A 20,568-nucleotide genomic window follows, 5' to 3' on the forward strand; every position below is an offset into this window, starting at 1 on the left:
TGTTAGCCAGCTAAGCTTGCCATTCAGCAATCAGGTTTGGATTTTTTTTATCATGGAGATGTGTTGGACTGTGCCTATAGATAGATAGATAGATAGATAGATAGATAGATAGATAGATAGATTATGGTGTGAAATACAAAGGATGAGCTATGAAACTGATGGGTATTAGGTAATGATGGATGGAGATTTGACTAATCAATCGACCGGTAGATAACAGATTCAGATTCTATTGGAACCAGTCGAGAGTGAAAAACAGAAAAGATTGTTAAAAAAAAAAAAAACAGGCAAAAAGTTGTGTTTTGATGTGGTGTCCTTTTGTCAAAATGGAGCGTAAAAACCAAGCAGTATTACAGCAATGCTTTGATTTGTCTTAGATCTCTTTGAGCGCTGTTCAGGAAAACAAGTGTGAAAATCCAGTCCAGATGTAGTTTGAATTGCATTTTTCATTTTCTGTTTGTACAGCAACCGCCCATGATACGGTTGCGTTTCAATACGTCCGAGAGCCGACTGCACACGAATAGAAGCTGTCTCACCTTAGGATGGACACATCTGGCAAGCGTCATTTCCTCTTTCAGTTGAACAAACTGGGCTTCCATCCATGAGTTGCGGAAAAAAAAAAATAAAGAAATGAGGTGTCAAATGTCAACCTCTGGCTTGGTTTCAGTCAGGAAAACCATCAGCCCCATGGTGTGAACATGATGCATGAACGTCACTTGAGAGTTCGAACGGAGGAATTTACTGTCATAAATGACTCATTTTCGGTAACAGCAAATACCCCTCTAATCACTTTAGGATGGTGGGATTATAACGTTATCGTTGTCGTCTTGACCAGATTTATGAAACATGTGAACTTCAATGATTTGTCGGGGTTGGGGTTTGGCAGCATTATCTGATTCTGGTGTAGCTAACGGGAAACAGCGTGTGGCTTGTGATGGAGAGCTGAATATAAAGTAGCGGGTCAAAATCGAATCTGTAGAGACTTGAAAGAGCTCCCACAGCTCTGATTGGATAAGGGAATGGGTAATGCATACTTGTTGTGTGTGTGTGTGTGTGTGTGTGTGTGTGTGCGTGTGTGTTATTATGTTTCAAAACTGATTCCAACAGTGTACATGCTGTCACAACGCCGAGTCAGTGAAGAGTAAGGGGAAAACGTAGGAACCAAAAACGTCTTCCCCGCGCCATATTTGTCCATCACTTCCTCCGTCGACGGCATCGGAGTGTCAAAGTCATGGAAACGTTTATCACTAAATGATTTAAATAGGCATCACATGTTTTCAGCCGTGCCCGTGCGTGGAGTGCTGTAAGACGTTTTTATATTATTATTTTGTCTTCCCAGACTTGGATTCCTCTTTTGCGTGCAGTGACGCACAACTGAGTTTAAACCCCGCTGAGGTAAACAGTGTTAAACGATCCAGAGCTGACTGTAAAGACCTGAGCTGCAGATGGTGCAGAGGATGTTGCCGATGTAAATGAGAAGGTCGCACACAAACGCACACGACGAGCATACCGAAAATACTTTGGGTGTACTTGAGCATCCAACAAACAACCAGCAGCTCTGTTGAGTGAATTATAATTGTAACCTCATGTTTACCTAAAGATTAGCTCAAGAAGTCACAGTGTAACTCTGCTTTTCCCATTTTTAATGTCAAAATTCATAGGTTACTCTTGAACAACAAACATAAAGGGATTTTGTGCTGTCAGGCTTTCCGTTCACTCTGAGAACTGAAGGAAAACCAACTGATCATAACAGAAGTGAAAAGGGGAGGAAGATTTCATCTCGCTGAACTATTCACTGAAAAGTGTAAAAAGTGGGGCTGGAAAACATTTGACAGGCATCGTGTAACACGCCCACTGATATTATGGTACAATGGAAATTTACAGAAACAGACAGGGTTTTCCCAATCCTGCAGACAATATGCAGGCACCTATAATACAAAAGTAATGAGTGAGGCCTGGCTGTCTTAGCTCCATTGATGTAATTCAAACCATAATGGAATTTGAAGATGTTTTCTTAGCTAACAGAGGTTGTTTTCTCAGGAGCTTCATTTGCTGTCTTCATCTGTCTCTGTCGAAACAGGCCTCGGCCGGCATGAGATTGACAACATATAAAGCAACGTGCAGACTGTGACTGTTCGCTGTCTTTAAAACACAAGGGCGGCGTACGTTTTTGGACTTTTAGATTAGAACTTAAATGAATCGAGAAGGGTTATGCAGGCGTTATTAACTGCTTCCATCACTTCTCATGTGTAGAGACCCTGAACGCTTCTAAGGAACACCAAATTTCTCAAGAGATAATGATGCAGCCAGGAAGAGACAAAATGTGACAGCATGGTTTGCACCTCGGACTGTCTCCATTTGGACAACATCGACCCTTTCACCGCAAGATGACGTCGCACACAACACACAGATTGATATTTGTCTGGAACAAACTGAAACCATTATGACTATACCGAAATACCACCAGTCACACTCAGGAAAATCGAGACTACCCCTGCTAGCGGAGACACTTTCAAACCGCACTGTGCACCACAAAGATAAAGGAACAGCAGACCTGAAGTCAACTTGAAGTGAAATATCATCCCTCCCACAACAGGAAATAGAAAGAGACAAGAAAGAGGCTGTAGTTTCTCTTTTTAGTGGTGTTGAAAGTATGACATTTTCACTTCTCTTTCCGTTCTCTTCTGGTTTGTCTTCCCAGTAACACATCCTGTGGTTCGGGAACTCGTTCAGGAAGAGGCAGTGTCCTCATCTCAGCTTTCACCTAGGACGTTTGGACGAAAACATGTTGGGTTTTGTGACATTCTTCTATGTTTCACAATCCCCAGCCTTGTGCTGGACTCCAAATAATACACTTTTGTTTTTTCCTCCTAATCAGATATATCTTTTAGTGTTAGCTTTATACTTCCGAAACCATCTCAGTTACTTCGTAGTTTCACATTGGCTTGAAGATTAATGATTCAGTCAAAAAGACATTACTCCAACAACAGGTTCAAAGCTCCAGAAAGAGTGACAAGATTGAGCTTTAACTGAGATTGCTTTGTCACCTAGAAAATTTACACATTTAGCTTTCTGCGTAAACATATATTCTTCGCCAGAAAACGATCATAGTTTGTGGTGGTTTTGTAGTCAGTGCACGCTCAGCGCAGATCGATATAGGAACACAAAGTAAAGCCACTGTTGTTATTAATCTGAAAAGGACTCCACTGGGATTTTCTCATTTAGAAGCACACCACTAACGTATTAACAGAATAATGAAGTTCTGAGAACAAACCACTCACGGCCCAGGGAGGGTTTTCGCGACTCATTGCAGCTTCTTTCATTGATTGAAGCGCACAATTTTCGCCGGCTGATTCATCATCCATAATCTCCATTTGAAAACCATCATTGTTTTATTTAACTGGCTATCACAACAAGGGTTGTACGAGCATTTGTCTGTGTCTGTAATGAGATATCGTCATAAGAGAGCACAGATCAGACCATGATGTGTAAGAGACACAAAACTTATGCACGCCGATAATGCAAAATGACAAACATTGTGGCCTCTTAGTTTGTTATCAAGTGGGTATCAGTCAAATAAACACAAACAGTGCCGCTGCAGCTTTTGCTTAGCTGAAAATTTGTCTCTGTCAGACGTATTGTTTGGGACATCTGGTTTCAGTGGCTAGGGTGATGCATATCTTGTGTGCTCTTGTGAAAGTCCCGCTGTCAATCGCGTGGTCCAGTGGTTAAGACAGATAACTGCATCAGTTTATTTCCAGAATAACACCTACCACCACATGTCATACTCTCTCTATTGTTAAATTTTCCTATAAAGGTGGCCAAAAATCTTTTTGGCTAAACCGCATTGCACAAAGGAAACACACAACCAGCTGTTTAGTTCCTGGATTACAGCATGTCGGTCGGCCGAGTAATCGAAACAGTGATGTACCTGGTGGTCAGGGCAAAAGTTACCAAAGAGTAGTGGTTTCTAAACAGAATGCTGTAGGACCGCAGAAAAACTTCTACCACTTCGAATGCACGGCTTTGTATGTTTAGCCAGATTTTATCTCGATATTTGCATCTCTGGGTTTTAGAAAGTATTCAAATAAATCCATATCTGGTAGAACAGGAAACACACATGGATCAGTTTTAGAGCGATCCAAAACAGAAAGACAGGAAGCCACTCTACTGGATTACGTTGTCACAGCTCAGTTTAGTTGCAAGAGTACAGGACATGTTAGACTAATGATTCCTGAACTACCAAACAAGGCATGTCCACAATTTAAAAACCACTTCGTGTGTATTATTTGTTCCAGCAGAATAATCACACCGCTGTTAGTTTGACTATTTTTGTGTTTACTTTTCATTTATCTTTAAATCAGAAACTGATTTCAGATCAAAACATTCAAAGTGAAGTCAATGAGTCATGTGATTTTAAAGTGCGACGTGCAGGAGAAAACAAATGTCTTCATAACAGCAGCTCGGTCACATGCAAAGTGTCATCGCGTGGCGGGACACATGCAGTGGTGAATTGTGCCAAACCTACAGATTTAAGATGATCATTAAGAGGGAGGTTCCAGTGAGGCCTTGGAAGGGCAGGTATTGTGTGCATAGGAAACATATTATTCTCAAAATAGTCAACAATACAGGAGTGTATAGTTCAATTCATATAAGACTCCACTCCCTCCACCAGGCATTCTGAGAACGGAAAGGAGTGTTTCTCAAGCAAAAGGGTGATTAGGTTACATGCAAAGTGTAAACAATCATGGGTAGTGGGTGTGGTGCACCTGCACACAAACTCAAACACACCTTTATTCATGTGCACAGACTGGATACAGTTTTACTGCAGCATTTAAAAAAAAAAAAAAAAAAGAATTATCAGACTAAGAACTGACAGTGCTGCATCTCCTTTAACAGGAACCCTCAACAGGTCTTAAAATAATTTCTTTGTTCGTCTGCTTTCAGTTACACTTGTCTCATCTCCTTCCTGTGTGAGCTGTTGCTGCTGCTCTTTTGAACCATATCAGGATTTGTGAGTCCAAACTGATGAAACACCACCACCTAGTGTTGACTTCAGAATCCTGTTTCCACCTGTGTTTTTTTTTTACAGACGGCAGCTTGTTTATGTGATGTCCAGGTCTTATTTAACTTGACATCAGGGACGGCTCCAGAAATGTGTTGTTGGGGGGGCAATGGGGGTCTTATATTTTATAAGGGGGGTCACGGAATTCTGACACCAACAAATACTATAATCGATTTAGATTTAGTTCTGGACTAATACCTACATATTTTAAATGCATATTACTTAAATGTTCATAAATCAAACAAAAGTAAATCATAGCCACATCAGCCATCTGCTCTTTCCATCTTTTCTACTTTATTTATTCTCTCCATTCATGTCTTATTCTCTTTCTCCACTGCAGTCTTTCTCTCCTCTTCTCTCTTCTCCTCACCCCTCCTCCTGCATTCCCTGCTGTGCTCTAGGTTCCATTGACACTGCTGATACAACTACACACACACACACACACACACACACACACACACACACACACACACACAAACAAACACTAATTATTACATGATCACATAATATTAGGGAAACAAGTATTTCTGCTCCTTTCCTCCAGTTTCGAAAACCATCATGCTCTTCTCTGTGTGACCCCGGGCGTGATGGGAAAAATGTCGGCAGACATAGCAAAAAGCCGCATCAAGTGACGGCGAGTATTCCAGCCACAAATACTGTTGGAACCAAGTGTGGCTAAAACTCCGCATTGTTAGCTGGGATCCAAAGCGCCGACGCGGGTAGGATTTCAGTTGAGGCTGACGCGGTCCCTCCGCTGGCTGTTGACTTATATCCGCAGGGCCACCGGGATTCCCACCACCGGCCAATGCAGTTCCAGCGCTTGGTTCACCTGCTTCTTGCTCCACATTTTCGGGCATGTCCATGTCATCCTCTGTCTCACTGGCTCGTGTTAATGGCGGTGTCGCCGCCGCCGCCGCTACCTCACCTGTCGGTACCACCTCTTCTTCATCATCGCCATCATCTTTGGCCTTCTCTGGATCCTTCTCCTTGTCCTCCTTGCCGCCACCACCATCATCCTCCTCCCTCAAACGCTTTCGCACAACAAATCGATCCATTTCGGATTCGGAATGACCGCATATATCTGCCACCGCTAACGTGAGCGTATTTTATCGTTTACGTGCAGTCAGAAAAATAGGAAAAATGAGCTTCAGAGTCGGAGATAATTATAGTGCAAGGGTTTCGATCTTGGCTTGACGTTGACGTCACTTAAACAATATTCTGGTGATTGTAGGAATGTAAAGGTGAAACACCAGCTAATCACTAACAGAAACAGACCAAAGAAGTATATACGAGCGATTTGCGAACTCGCGAATGCAGCAATGCAGCAATGCTCAACTTGCCGTTCCCGCGCAGCGGATGACGAAAAATGAAAATCACCATCTAGAAACGTTATAAACAATATTAAATATTGTTTATGCAAGACATTTTCTTATCAGACGATTGATTGATTGTTAATGTGTCAGTCTATTTTTTCTGTACTTGTTATAGTTTTTAAATCCATAAATAGGACGGGGGGATGGGGGGGCATGAGGGGGGGCACAGCCTTTGACAGGAGGGTCTTGAGACCCTGCTGGCTCCCCCCTGGCGCCGTCACTGCTTGACATATGCTCATGAAAAAGGGTGAAAGGTATTAAGGTATAGGATAACAGTGTGAACTGGAAGCTTGTGGCCAACAGTAACGGTAAGTGTGTACAATTCTGAGGTACTTGAGTGTTTAAACTTAATTTTTATTTTAATTCTTTACACTACATTTCAGTGGAAAATCCAAAAACAAAGCTAAACCACCACCACAATGGTCATAATGAAGCTCTAACCAGCCCACCAGTCATTTAGAAGTGAAGAAGCTACTTGGATGAGTGGTGAAACGTCTTCAACAGCTTTGTTTTTCGAATATGCCATTACCTGGAAGACAGAATACTCACAGACATATTCAATGGGATATATTGCACTTAACTGATTAGATTATCTCACATATTTATGATTATGTAGTCACATCACAACATATAACTAAATTAAAAACATACTGTCTACATTTTGGACTACATATTTGAGGTTCAATTAGTGAAACCGCAAAAGACAACTCCAAAAAAGTCTAATTATAGTTAATACTAATGACCGGTTTAATACAGTTCTTGATTTAAGTAAAAGTAGCAATACCTTACTAAAATAAAAGCACATGCAAAATTTTGGCAACTAAACGTATCTAACTGAAACGTCCCATTGTGCGCTGCAATTTTATTACTGCATCACTATAATTGCTGCATTACCATTAAAGCACTGGGGCTATTTTAACAGCTTTACACATTGTTCTGAGCTTGTTATGTACTATTATATTTTATAAAACCTTTTCAGTATGAATTCCAAATCTGAAAATTAGAATTATGTGGTTATATTTTTAATGAAAGTGGTTTCTGTCCTTTTATTTTTAATGCACTTGTCTGCTTTCCACTGGCGATAACATAGATTTGAAGCTTTCTGTAAAACAAAGCCAAAACGTCCACTCTAGCTCATGCTGAAAGCTCCCTTTTTATATTTAAACTGGCTTTCGCTGCTCTCTCCAGCCTGCCAATTACACAACCAGAGAGGGATAATCACACCCGTCTTTGGCAGTGATGCTACGGTTCTTATTGTCCTGCTGAGTGCGCTCCTGTTGCCTAATTCGTTTAGGTCGTGACCCTCGCTGACCTGGATTACCTCCAGTGCTAGCAATCTCATGAGCCTCTAAATATAGCCTGCGCCTGGGACAGGTTCTCCAGTGAAGGGCTTGGGCGACCTGTCCTGACCCAATCTGAGGCTGTCTGGATGAGATTAGAGCTCCTTTCTAGCACAAGGATACAGCCATAGACAGAAACTGGAGCCACCTTAAGTGGAATATATGAATAACAAACAGAAACAACACGTGCGTCATGTATGCAGAGGCTGAATAAAGAGGCCAGAGAGATGAAAGTGAAGTAAAGCTCAGTCAATTTATTGATTTATGGAAAATATATCACATCTTTACATTTTTGAGATGCCCTCAGAAGTTAACAGTCCATTAAACGTCCAAACATCTGACTCAAAGGTAACCAATCAACACGCTTCAAACTGTATTTTTTTTTTTTGAGCGAATCAAAAGACCAACCTGCTTTTTTTTTTTAAATTTAGCCAACTCTTCGAAAAACCTAACACTGAAACCAATCGTGCATCTAAAGCTGAATTCTTTGCTACAAACCCACCTCGCCCCCGTTTGAAGGTTTAACAGCCCGAGTGAAAGATCCCCACCACAAGTAGTATTTGTGAATATACAGTATATGTATCCTGCAAGCAGACAGAAGTTTGAATCACCGGACTACAAACTGAAGATCAGACACCAACAAGGACGAGAAATGAGTTAAACGGTTGTTATAGCAGCAGCAACAGTGACATTTGGTTTCTTTTTTCTTCATTGAGAAACAAAACCTTTTTTTTTTTTTTTTTTTTTTAAACATCCATGTAGTTTATACCAAAGTGCAAATATGTTCAACTGCATGTATTTTTATGTTATTATAATAAGTTATTATATTCTATTGAACTACGAGTCTTGCAAGAAGTTTGAGGCGTTCTTTTTTTTTTTTTTAAAGATATTATGGCACATTTCAAAACCAAAGAGAAAACATGTCACAGGTCATTTACTACAACAATAGGCAATGCAAACTTTACGATACACTAATATATATATATATATATATGGATATATTTTGTGAGCAAAGTTTGTCATCAATACATTAATATTTGAGAACACATTTATAAAGCGTCACATCAATATTGTATCGTCAGGATATCTGTTTGCAGAACAAAGTGTATTAACTGCAGTCCTCGAGTGTGTTTTCGCAATAATCATTGTGAAGCAATTCAACACACTACTGTCTCCAATCAGTGCAGCAGACGATGTAAAGCCCACGACTCAAAACAAGACAAAATAACATCCCACAGGTGAGAAAACCTCCAGCACTTCTCAAGTCTCTCCTTCTTGTCCGAACTCTTCAAGGTGTAAGAATGCTCATCACCGGCCGGGCACCGATGAACACCCTACATCGCAACTATTTGCTCTCGCAATAATCAATGGTGACACGAATTTTACAGATATATAGCTATATATTTATGTATATACCTCCAGTGTGTACACAATCCGACCACTGACCTCTGACGGGATCAGAGCCTCCTTGTTGTGACAAGAGACGGCCACAGAAAGGGTGCATGCAAGAAGAGGACTCAATTCAGTGTTTAGAGAATCACCACTGGTGCAAGAGAGTCAATTTTCTTAGTTGAAGACTACCTGGAAAGAATTAAAGAGCCAACTTCTCTATACGAACTGTAGCATGACTTCCTATCCCCTCTGCCTTTTCAGTGTTGCTCTTCTCCTCTAAATTAATCAGGAGCTGGGTGACTCAGCAGAATCTTGGTCTGAAGTACGGGGGCTTCAGCCCTCTTAAAGCTTGGTCCATTAACTTCTCTAGGGATTATTCTGTTGGTGTTTGCTAAACAGATACCTCAGAAGTAGTTGGATGTACTGAAGCACAAATTGTAATATTTTACAGATAAGTTATTTTTTTTTTTGGGGGGGGTTTATCATTTGATAATTGATCCTTTTTTTTTGGTTCTTAAAGACAGTGATCTTAGGAGGACAAGCAACGTTGAAAGAAATTTCAGTATTCTCTTCACTTGGCAGTCATCATCTGGACGAACTCTGTAATAAAGATAAACAACACTTTAATGCTGATGTTCTTCCTGTCGCAACAAGTCATATGCAAACTAACAAGGGGCGCTGTGGGGTTTGTTGTGAGCAAACAAGCATCTCACCCTCGTAGTTGACCTGACCATCACCGTCGATGTCAGCCTCACGGATCATCTCGTCCACTTCCTCGTCAGTGAGCTTCTCACCTAAGTTGGTCATGACATGCCGTAGCTCAGCTGCACTGATGTAGCCGTTGCCATCCTGTAGGCAAAGGAACAACTATGTTTACACAGACGCTCAGGCTGAAAAATCATCTACGTCAATTTCAGGGTGTTTATTAAGACCGCTAGGTCATTAAGGCTTGATGAACTCTTTGGTTACTGCTTTGCCACAATTAAGAGTTTACCATTCTCCTCAGATATACTGACACTATGGACATATTCTGGATCTTGAGTTATCTATTCAGCTGTATTTAGCCCATTAGCATGCAAAAGATTATTGTTCAGCTAGCAGACACGCCCAAAAAAAGTCTTTTAATGGACTAAAATGGACAAAATGGATTAAATGTAGAGGAAAGTATTAAGGTGTGAACATGTTGTATCTTGCCATCACAAGGATACCATATATACACTATATTACCAAAAGTATTCGCTCACCCATTCAAATGATCAGAATCAGGTGTTCTAATCACTTGGCCTGGCCCCAGGTGTATAAATTCAAGCACTCAGGCATGCAGACTGTGAAACAAGACATTTGTGAAAGAATGGGCCGCTCTCAGGAGCTCAGTGAATTCCAGCGTGGAACTGTCATAGGATGCCACTTGTGCAACAAATCCAGTCGTGAAATTTCCTCGCTCCTAAATATTCCACAGTCAACTGTCAGCTCTATTATAACAAAATGGAAGCGTTTGGGGAAAAACAGCAACTCAGCCACGAAGTGGTAGGCCACGTAAAGTGACGGAGAGGGGTCAGCGGATGCTGAAGCGCATAGTGCAAAGAGGTCGCCGACTTTCTGCACAGTCAATTGCTACAGAGCTACAAACTTCATGTGACCTTCAGATTAGCCCAAGTACAGTACGCAGAGAGCTTCATGGAATGGGTTCCCATGGCCGAGCAGCTGCAGCCAAGCCACACATCACCAAGTGCAATGCAAGGCGTCGGATGCAATGGTGTAAAGCACGCCGCCACTGGCCTCTAGAGCAGTGGAGACGCGTTCTCTGGAGTGATGAATCACGCTTTTCCATCTGGCAATCTGATGGACGAGTCTGGGTTTGGAGGTTGCCAGGAGAACGGTACATTTCAGATTGCATTGTGCCAACTGTGAAATTTGGTGGAGGAGGAATTATGGTATGGGGTTGTTTTTCAGGAGCTGGGCTTGGCCCCTTAGTTCCAGTGAAAGGAACATTGAATGCTTCAGGATACCAAAACATTTTGGACAATTCCATGCTCCCAACCTTGTGGGAACAGTTTGGAGCGGGCCCCTTCCTCTTCCAACATGACTGTGCACCAGTGCACAAAGCAAGGTCCATAAAGACGTGGATGACAGAGTCTGGTGTGGATGAACTTGACTGGCCTGCACAGAGTCCTGACCTGAACCCGATAGAACACCTTTGGGATGAATTAGAGCGGAGACTGAGAGCCAGGCCTTCTCGACCAACATCAGTGTGTGACCTCACCAATGCGCTTTTGGAAGAATGGTCAAAAATTCCTATAAACACTCTCCTCAACCTTGTGGACAGTCTTCCCAGAAGAGTTGAAGCTGTAATAGCTGCAAAAGGTGGACCGACATCATATTGAATTCTATGAGTTAGGAATGGGATGGCACTTCAGTTCATAGAATGAGTAAAGGCAGGTGAGCGAATACTTTTGGTAATATAGTGTATATAATGCAATCTGCTCAAACAGAGAGTGAGTGGAGTTAGTTAAGATTCTCAATACTCCGTCTTACTATACCTTGTCAAAGACTCTGAAAGCTTCTCTGATTTCCTCCTCGCTGTCCGTATCTTTCATCTTCCTTGCCATCATGGTCAAGAACTCGGGAAAGTCAATAGTACCATTACCTACACGTCCACAGAAACAGAGAGAAACAGAACAGTTGTGTTACTTTGGTCATCAAGTAGTTTCGCTGAAAAATGCCAATCCAAGACGAATCCAAAACAGATTACTTTTATTAACTGCTCTTTTTTTGAATTAGTTTAAGTTTTTACATGAAAATCACTCCTTGTACTCCTTGTAATTTCCTTGTCTTGTCTGAGATTGTTCTCCTCACCGTCAGCATCCACCTCGTTGATCATGTCCTGCAGCTCGGCCTCAGTAGGGTTCTGTCCCAGAGAGCGCATCACAGTCCCGAGCTCCTTGGTTGTAATTGTGCCGTCGCCATCCTTATCAAACAGTGAGAACGCCTCCTTGAACTCTGTTTATTTAGAAATACAATGATGTTATCCCAACTATTAAAACCTTTTTTTACAGTATACGGCACATATGATAAGAATATGAGTCCATCTTTAAATTACCCTAATAACACAGATAGTAGATTTAGCGACAAGTAGCGGCAGTCTGTGCAGTTCATATATATGAATACTACACAAAAAACTTTTGAGACATGGCATTCTATATAATCTTATGTATTTAAGAATATATAAAGTATCAGCGAATATATCTAATTTATAGTTGACTTTCAATCTAACTTTGCTAGCTAGCTCTTATAAAGTTCAGCTAGTTCACGTTACGTGTGGGGTTGTTTCTTTCAGGTTTTGACCTGCTCTCTTTAAATAACTGTAAATCTCCATAGTCTAAAAATCAAGAGCACAAACACTGGGTTTTAAAAAGCGGCAGTAACGTGAATTTTTATTTATTTACTTATATTTATAGTGAACAACCCTCCGCCAGATTAAATTCAGTACAGAACAGGTGAACGACCGGTTTGTGAGGAGGGACTTTCAGGAGCAATACAAAAAACAACGCAAGCACAACGTTTGTTTGAAACATGCAAAAATATTTCCAATTTGTTAATAACGCCATGGCGAAGTAAATTCAACCCTGACAGGCCGCCATAATATTAACATTGTAAGGGTAACCCTGACATTGTTACGCTTTCAGGTAGCCAGAGAAGAAAACACATGGTAAGCTAATTAGATGCAAGGCTGCACCGATGGCCTCTGATCAATAAAACAGATTAGCCTGCATTAAATGGCTCCTTTAACGTTTACGGCTCCTTAGTTTCACAGATTTTGTAGCGATTTAGGCTGCTGCTAAAGCTAAACCGAACAAAACATGATTAAGATGTGGACTCACCAGCAATCTGCTCCTCAGTCAGCTGATCTGCCTGTTAACAAAAGAATAAGACACCAATAAAACACTAATAGCCCATCATGAAAATTACCTCACAGGCTTGTTACAGATAATCTCTAATTATTAAACTGTAGAACCCATTCAAGGCAGACTTACCTTTACTTTTAAGGCAAGTTTATGTGACAATATAATAGGGCAAACACAAAATCATACACTTGGACAAACTCTAAATAGCACAACAACCTATTTATTGTTATAACTGATGTAAATTATATTAAATTATATTTGCAGAAAAGCAACGACCACCAAGCCACCTGGCAAAGATCCATTTTGGGATGATGTGCCTTAAAAATGTTGGTCAAAACAATTAAGAGTGCATCAATACAAGTATTGCTCCAATGCTGGCAGTTTAGCTGGCTGCTAACAAGGGTAAAAAAAAAATACGTAAAATAGTTAGTTTAAAGATTTCCCCTAGGCCTACATCCCTCCTCTCTGGAAGACATTCAGTTTTGAGTCCACCAGTTTAGACAAACACTTCAGAAAGACGTGCCAACCCGGTGGAACAGTACGACTTCAAGCAGAATCACTCAGGCTCTGTGAATATTTCAGGTCAGAATATGAGCTTCCTGTCAGTCTCACTTCTCACAAGCGGACACTTGGAAAACACGGAAACAATGCCGCTGTACTGGCTTAATTTGAGGAATTATTCAGAAAAAGTGAGCTCCTCTGATTCTGTGTAGCTCAATATACACTGATAAGTGGTTTAAAGGCAATACAGTGATTCATTCTTACAATTTACTTGTCTGCTACCAGCTTACATAGTATTTTTCTGCTTTATGTCACCTTTTCTTCAGACGATGTATCTATAACATCTGATTCGAGGATAAAAACATGTCTTGAAAGTAATTTTTTAAAGCAGTGAAGTGCTCATGTCTTCATAGAAACTAGGTATTTGGCTCTGTCTAACAATAACTAAAGCAATCAAACTTCCAGCAGGCCTAATGAGGAACACCTGCAGCAGGCTCCATTGTTTGCACATCCTAAACAGATCAGCCAATGCAAACAGCCTCTGGACAAACTAATTTAAAACACAATGTGATATTATCAGGCAGCTGGAACCAGACATTACCTACGACCTAGCCAAAGACTGCAAAGCATTAAAACAGTAATAAAATTCCATTCAAGCTCACTGCCATTTATAAAGTGGACGCTAAATAAGGACACACTCATTTCTTGCTCTCATATTCTATTAAACGTAGTCTTTCATACGTTCAACCTGTTTCATGGTATACATTTTCATTTGGAAAGCACAAGTTTGTTGATTTAAATGTCCCAGAAAGACATAATGGACATATGCGCCAAGTAAACCATCGTGAACAAAAGCAGCACTTCCCTCGTATGGATTGCAGCCATATTAAATACATTTGTCAAAACGTACAATGGAATATACACAAACTGATTGCAGATGGTGGCGCAACAGATTTATGTAGTACATGAAAGTGTTTTTTGACACATTTGACACAAACCTGCTGTGCTAGCGTCTATGCAGTAATGTTTTCCAAACCTTCTGGTCTGAGAGTTGTTTTTTTTTTTACCACTACAACACGAATTTAGGTTCATACACCAAACCCACTTTTCAACTTCATCTGAAACGCCATTCTGCACTCCACGTGAGCTCTTACCAGGCCTGTCTAAGTCAGTCAACATGCCCACTTCAGGCTGAGAAAGTGTGATGAGGGACGGGTATAAATACTCCACGGCCCGAAATACACACGCCTGCTATAATTAGTGAGACACGAACAGGGTCGCCAATGTAGCACACTGAATATCACCGCAACTAACCACCTCTTTGTATCTTTTTTTTTTTCCCTGAGCAGATGTTAGGCTCTGATCAAAATCAAAGCCGAACTCCAGTGACAACTGTTGCTTGACAGGGCTTGTTGCACCGCGTAGCGCTTCATATTGTCAGGATGATTATCAGATGTAAAGATAACTGGCGCAAGCTCACAATAAAGTCTTTAAAGTCTAGGACAGTCAGTAGTGATATAAGTTTTGCGATATATATGTGTTCGTTTACAGCCAAGGGTAGAGATTAAACTCACACTGCTCTAGAGCTAATGCCTCAAGCAAACAAAAGTCTGGTTTTCATTACGTGTGCACCACAAACCTTCTGACAATCATTCGTCACTTCAAAACCAAGATTAAAGCTAACATTGCTGTAGCTCGAGGTGGTGGTAATGCCATGTGTTGTTCGAGTCAATTTCAATGAGTCACCATGTTGGCGGAGGGAGGGCTGGGGCTGGGGGGGGGGGTAAGAAGAAGAAGGGAGCAAGACAGACTGCAGAGTATCCACTCTGTCCACTGCCAACCGATCTGGTGGTGCTGAAGCAAGCAGTGTCTGGATCAGAGTGGCGCACAGTGCTGCGATTGTTCCGAGGATTTATACTGCTCCGGTGAAAAGCGCTCAGCTGAACATTCCTGTCTTTAAACTGATTGATCGTATCGCATACTCACATATTTGCAACAGAAAACTATAGCGGTGGCAGGTGATAATCATGCATCAGATTACATTTACAAATGGTGCTTGAGCAGCATGTGACTGAACAAGATATCTTGGCGAGATCCAAGTTTCCCTTCTTGGCAAAGACAACAACAGACCATGTGTCTGTTCTTTTATAATACAGATAACAACAACAGTGAAAGATAGAGGATGGGAAACAAAGGCAGGGATTCATTTGTGGTGCCACAATAGGTCTTTTATTTATTTTTTTTAACCCTCATTTAGTTAGTTCCCATTTTGGAGGGTGCACTGCGGGTCCTGACAGCCTACTGCACCAAGCATGGTTTGATTCAATGCGGGGGGAAGGGAGACACGAAAGGAGGGGTGGCAAAGAGGATCATTGAGCTGAAGCAGAATGCGGTTCAACGCTGTGGCGCAATACGTAACGGAGGAGATGGTGTCATGGTGGTTTGGTGAAAATAATACTTACTACAAAAATGTTGCAACTCATAGACGAACAGCATTCACTACGACAAACAGCTGTTGCTCAAACGCGAGCATCAAACTGACGCCTGTGAACTTGATTGTTATGTAATCGCAGTCGGCGGTGATTACAACCTTTTATTTTCGCTTGTTGCGCATGTCAAACTACATTCAAAACATCCTGCTGTCGTGCACACAAGGCGCTGCAGCAGCTTTAGGTAGGGTTACAAAATGGTAGATGGCAAGACGGAGTTGTGATGTCTTTCTTGTAAGATTAACGAGGTTTCAAGAACACATTCACACCGGACGAGCTATTTTTACACAGCACCCCCTTCACCACCGCCGCCGCCACCACCACGCCCACTCTCGAGTCAAAAATGCTGCAAACCTTTTCCCCAAATACGGAGATTAAACCATGTTATTAGCAGACGCCAAGCAATTTAGGATGTTATTACATCCCTGCAGGAACCACTGTTAATTTCACTGCAAGGCGTCTTAGCTGCGCAGCTGACAAATACCACTAAAGAAAATTGCTTTCTTTCATCAAGCTGATATGGACCCTGAAAACCCCTGTTCCAATATTTTAAGTGTGAATTAGTGCTACATCCAGCGCAGGATTTTAGCATTTCAAAGCTAGCATTAGCTCTTACGGAGTCGGCTTATTAGATGGTTAGCAGATGATATGCGTTAAGGGCTTAAGACTGAATACAATGACGATTTCTTGTTGTCTTCGTGTGTGTTATTTCGTCCCATAGCAGTGAAATCGACGTAAACGATGTCGCGCTAACACACAGTAGCTCGGACTACTTAGCTAGCTAGCTCATACTCACCATTGCCCCGTTGACTTGTAAAGCTCCGCGAAGATGATCAAAATAAAGGCCCGATTACAGGTGCTGTGTCGAACTCACTAGACAATAGCTAGTAATATCAACTAAATGTAAACGACACAGTGCTTTACTTGAATATGTTTAGTCAAATCTGTTTAGACGGTATCCCAGTGTAGAAGAAGAGTGCCCCGGAAACCTCAATCCTCCTCAGTGCCGCCGCCGCATGAGAACTGTATCCTTCCGCCGGGGTCCTGTACATCTTTGGTCCCACTCAGTGCATATCAAGTTACTTAAACACTATAAATAAAGGGGGAAAAAAGAGTTTCACTTGCAATTAATATCCACCTGAATGTTTATTTGATACTTAAAGAAAAAAAAAAAACATTTTCGCATTTTTGCAGCTCTATTTAAATGCGCGCAAAGATATCTACGCCCGTCTCACACACACATCTATGGGAGATTAACATTGCCAAAATTAGCATTTTTAAAATGCACTGCTTACAATAAAACAATTTACAAACCTTGACAGTAAAGATTAAAAGTGTGTTTCTAGAGCACATAATATTTATATCTCTGCATTATTTTAATTGGCCAATTACCTAGCCACATATGAGCCAGCCGAGTCCCATGTAAGGTCTCCACATGAGTTTGTAGTTTGGTATTAAATTTGTTGCTTAAACTGGACATGTTTTAATCCATATGGACGAATGTTAGGCTGATATTTTCAAGCCTTCTACTGCCCAGTGGGTTTAGTTGGATACATTATAGTATATTTTAATATATCTTTCTATAATAATAAAAAATCCTGAGAGCTTCTCATATTCAAATCTCTTTGTTGTAGAAGTCTAGATTGACCTAACTATATAATTTACAACTTGCATTACAACCTTTTACATTATTATTATTATTATTATTATTATTATTCAGCCTGCATCAACAAACCAGACCTGTCTGTCCCAGACCTTATTCATTGGTGTTAGTTTCAATCTAAACTACAGTGGGCTCTGCTGTAATATCCTGGTTATTTGTAATTGACATCAGTTGTATGGTTTTGTCATGTCAGTTGCAAATACTCCAGCAGAGGGAAACATTTCTCTAGTATTAACCACTTGGTAGCCAGTATGAAGACAGTGATTACCCAGTGTTGCATCAGGAATAAGAAAGATGATGCTGAGGAGTAAGAGGAAATAAATGAAAGCAGAAACAAATTCAGAGATTTATACAGTCACACAATAAGTGCCACTTTAAGTATTTGCACCCCTCAGAATTTTCTATATTTTCAAAAAAAAAACAACAAACAAACAAAAAAATGACTCAAAACATCAGCAGATTTTCACACAAGTCCTCATGGTAAACAAAGACTATACTTTTGCATTTGTTCATTTAGGAAAATTAGCTAATACAACATACAGGTGGGCGGCACAGTGGAGAGGTGGTTAGCACTGATGCCTCACAGCGAGAAGGTCCCGGGTTCGAATCCATGGGCCGACTGGGCCTTTCTGTGTGGAGTTTGCATGTTCTCCCTGTGTCTGCATGGGTTCTCTCCGGGTACTCCGGCTTCCTCCCACCGTCCAAAGACATGCTCATTAGGTTAATTGGTGATTCTAAATTGGCCGTAGGTGTGCGTGTGAGTGTGAATGGTTGTTTGTCTCTCTGTGTTGGCCCTGCGATAGACTGGCGACCTGTCCAGGGTGTACCCCCGCCTCTCGCCCGATGACAGCTGGGATAGGCTCCAGCAGACCCCCGCGACCCTTAACAGGAATAAGCGGGTATAGAAGATGAATGAATGAATTACATATAGGTGAGATGCAAAAGTAAGTGCACCTCTAGAATTATAAATTTGCCAAATTCATGCCAGAAGACTACTGGGAAAATGTTTTGTGGGTGGATGAGACCAAAGAAGAACAGCTTGGCTTGAATGAGAGACTCATGTCTGAAGAGGAAATAACACTGTTTTACAGCATCAGAACCTCATCCTGCATGTGAAACATATGGGTGCCAATGTCTTTGTTTCGTCCTGTTTTTACAGACAAATTCTAAAAGAAAACATCAGGACATCCGTCCGTGATCTGAATCTCAAGAAAAACTGGATCATACAGAAAGACATTGACCCCAAGCACACAAGTTGTTTTTACAAAAGAAACAAGGTCCTGACCTTAATCTAATGGAAATGTTGTGGAAGGACCTGAAGCAAATGTTTTGGTTCTCTTTGTCTTCTGTCCGGACTTTGCTGACCTGTTCTGAGTCACTGTTGTACCTCCAAAACAGTTATGACTCATCAGAAAATGGACATGGACCTTCTGAGGGTGTCCATGGTGTCTGGCAACAGAATGTTGTTAGTACTGGCCTTTAGCTCCTATCGGTTGAGGGGAGGTTCTTCTGTGGATCAGGCTTGTTCCAGTGCGTTCCACGGATACTCAGTCTGGTTTGGGATCTAGTGAATTTGGAGGCCAGGTCAACACCTTGTGCTGTGTTTCATGTTTTTTGAGTTGTTCCTAAAGCGTTTTTGTGTGTGTGTGTGTCTGTGTTAGACTGCATCCTGTTGGGGATGGCTACGGTTATCAAGGACTGTCTTTGCTATTGGGTGGGACTGTCTGGTCTGATCTAGGTGGGTGGTACATGACTAAGTAACATCCGTTTCCCAGCAGAACACTGGATTGTCACAAGGTCGTCAATGTTATTTACTTCTCCAATCAGTGGTTTTAGTAGCACAACTATTGTCTACTGTGTGGTCTCATTATAATTGTGTGTGGATGTAGCACCATTGTCCTACAAGAATGTTATTTCATTTCACTTCCAGCTGCATCTGTTGCATGTGGTTGAAATTACAGTAACAGCATCATGGCCTTGACTTTGATTTAGAGTCCTCCAGTCTGGAGTCCAACCAAGGTAATGTTTAGTGGTGATGATAAGACTCGTATCCCAGTTGTTCCATGACTAAGTCAAGCACAAAAACATAATTATTATGTGTGCCATAACACTGACAAAACCCTAACAAAACAAAAATCCTATATGGTGATCATATTGTATTATGCCTTCACACTGCCTTTTTAAAATAAATATTTCATAGTAGTGGATACTACTCATCATCATCTACATCATCTACAACTAATACATCGCAAATTGCCCTATGCCTAAACGCTCCCGTCCGAACTCACAAAGTTATCATTTTTTTAAATAAATCAATGTCTACTAAAGCCTTACTTAGCAATGATTTAATTCTTAGTAATAGTCTGGATATAAATAGCTAAAGTAAAGCATGGCTTTATATGTTTTTCTTACAAGGTTTTTCCACTAGAGTATTCCACCATCAATTTCTTTAGAATAAAATCAGAGAAATTATCAAGCCGAGGAGCGTGTAATTACAAGTGTTACACCATGATGCACTTCCACTGACTGTGTTAAGATCTGTGGCTTGTGCTTAATCACCTCAACCACCCACATGGGAGAAGACTGAATAAAGGGCCTTGTTGAAGAGGCCTAAGGGGAACACTTTTCAGCTGCAGAAGCTCGCCATGTCTCACCCATCGCCTTTTTTGTTTTCTTTTGAATGAAAGACTTTTTTAGTGGAGACTGAATGCTTGAGTTATTTTTTTTTCCTTAGGGTGAGAATGGGGATTATTCAAAGCTTAACTTGCAGTTGATGTTTTTTTTTCTGAGACGTTGGTAGGATCAAGCTAATGTTGCCACACAAGGTAAATATGCATGTTTTA

At 41.1% G+C, this 20,568-nt stretch overlaps 1 protein-coding gene across 1 annotated transcript; it reads right to left on the reverse strand.

The window, feature by feature from the left end:
* Positions 1-8,009: 8,009 nt before the first annotated feature.
* Positions 8,010-17,088, reverse strand: calm3a (calmodulin 3a (phosphorylase kinase, delta)). Its single transcript, XM_084558630.1, has 6 exons — positions 16,859-17,088; positions 13,049-13,079; positions 12,024-12,167; positions 11,708-11,814; positions 9,881-10,016; positions 8,010-9,767 (listed from the first exon to the last, which is right to left on the reverse strand). The coding sequence occupies exons 1-6, from the start codon at positions 16,859-16,861 to the stop codon at positions 9,739-9,741; spliced, it is 450 nt and encodes a 149-aa protein (XP_084414756.1). The 5' UTR covers positions 16,862-17,088; the 3' UTR covers positions 8,010-9,738.
* Between the last annotated feature and the right edge of the window lie 3,480 nt (positions 17,089-20,568).

This window comes from Chelon labrosus (genome assembly GCF_963514085.1).
Source record: "Chelon labrosus genome assembly, chromosome: 13".
In the NCBI taxonomy this organism is placed as follows: domain Eukaryota; kingdom Metazoa; phylum Chordata; class Actinopteri; order Mugiliformes; family Mugilidae; genus Chelon; species Chelon labrosus.

What these genes read in the sequence shown, in the direction of transcription:
- calm3a (XM_084558630.1), bottom strand. An exon ending in CAACGAGGTGGATGCTGACG is followed by an intron (nt 11,815 to 12,023) that starts GTGAGGAGAACA and finishes GTGGACGTGTAG; the next exon opens with GTAATGGTACTATTGACTTT. An exon ending in TGGTCAGGTCAACTACGAGG is followed by an intron (nt 9,768 to 9,880) that starts GTGAGATGCTTG and finishes TCTTTATTACAG; the next exon opens with AGTTCGTCCAGATGATGACT.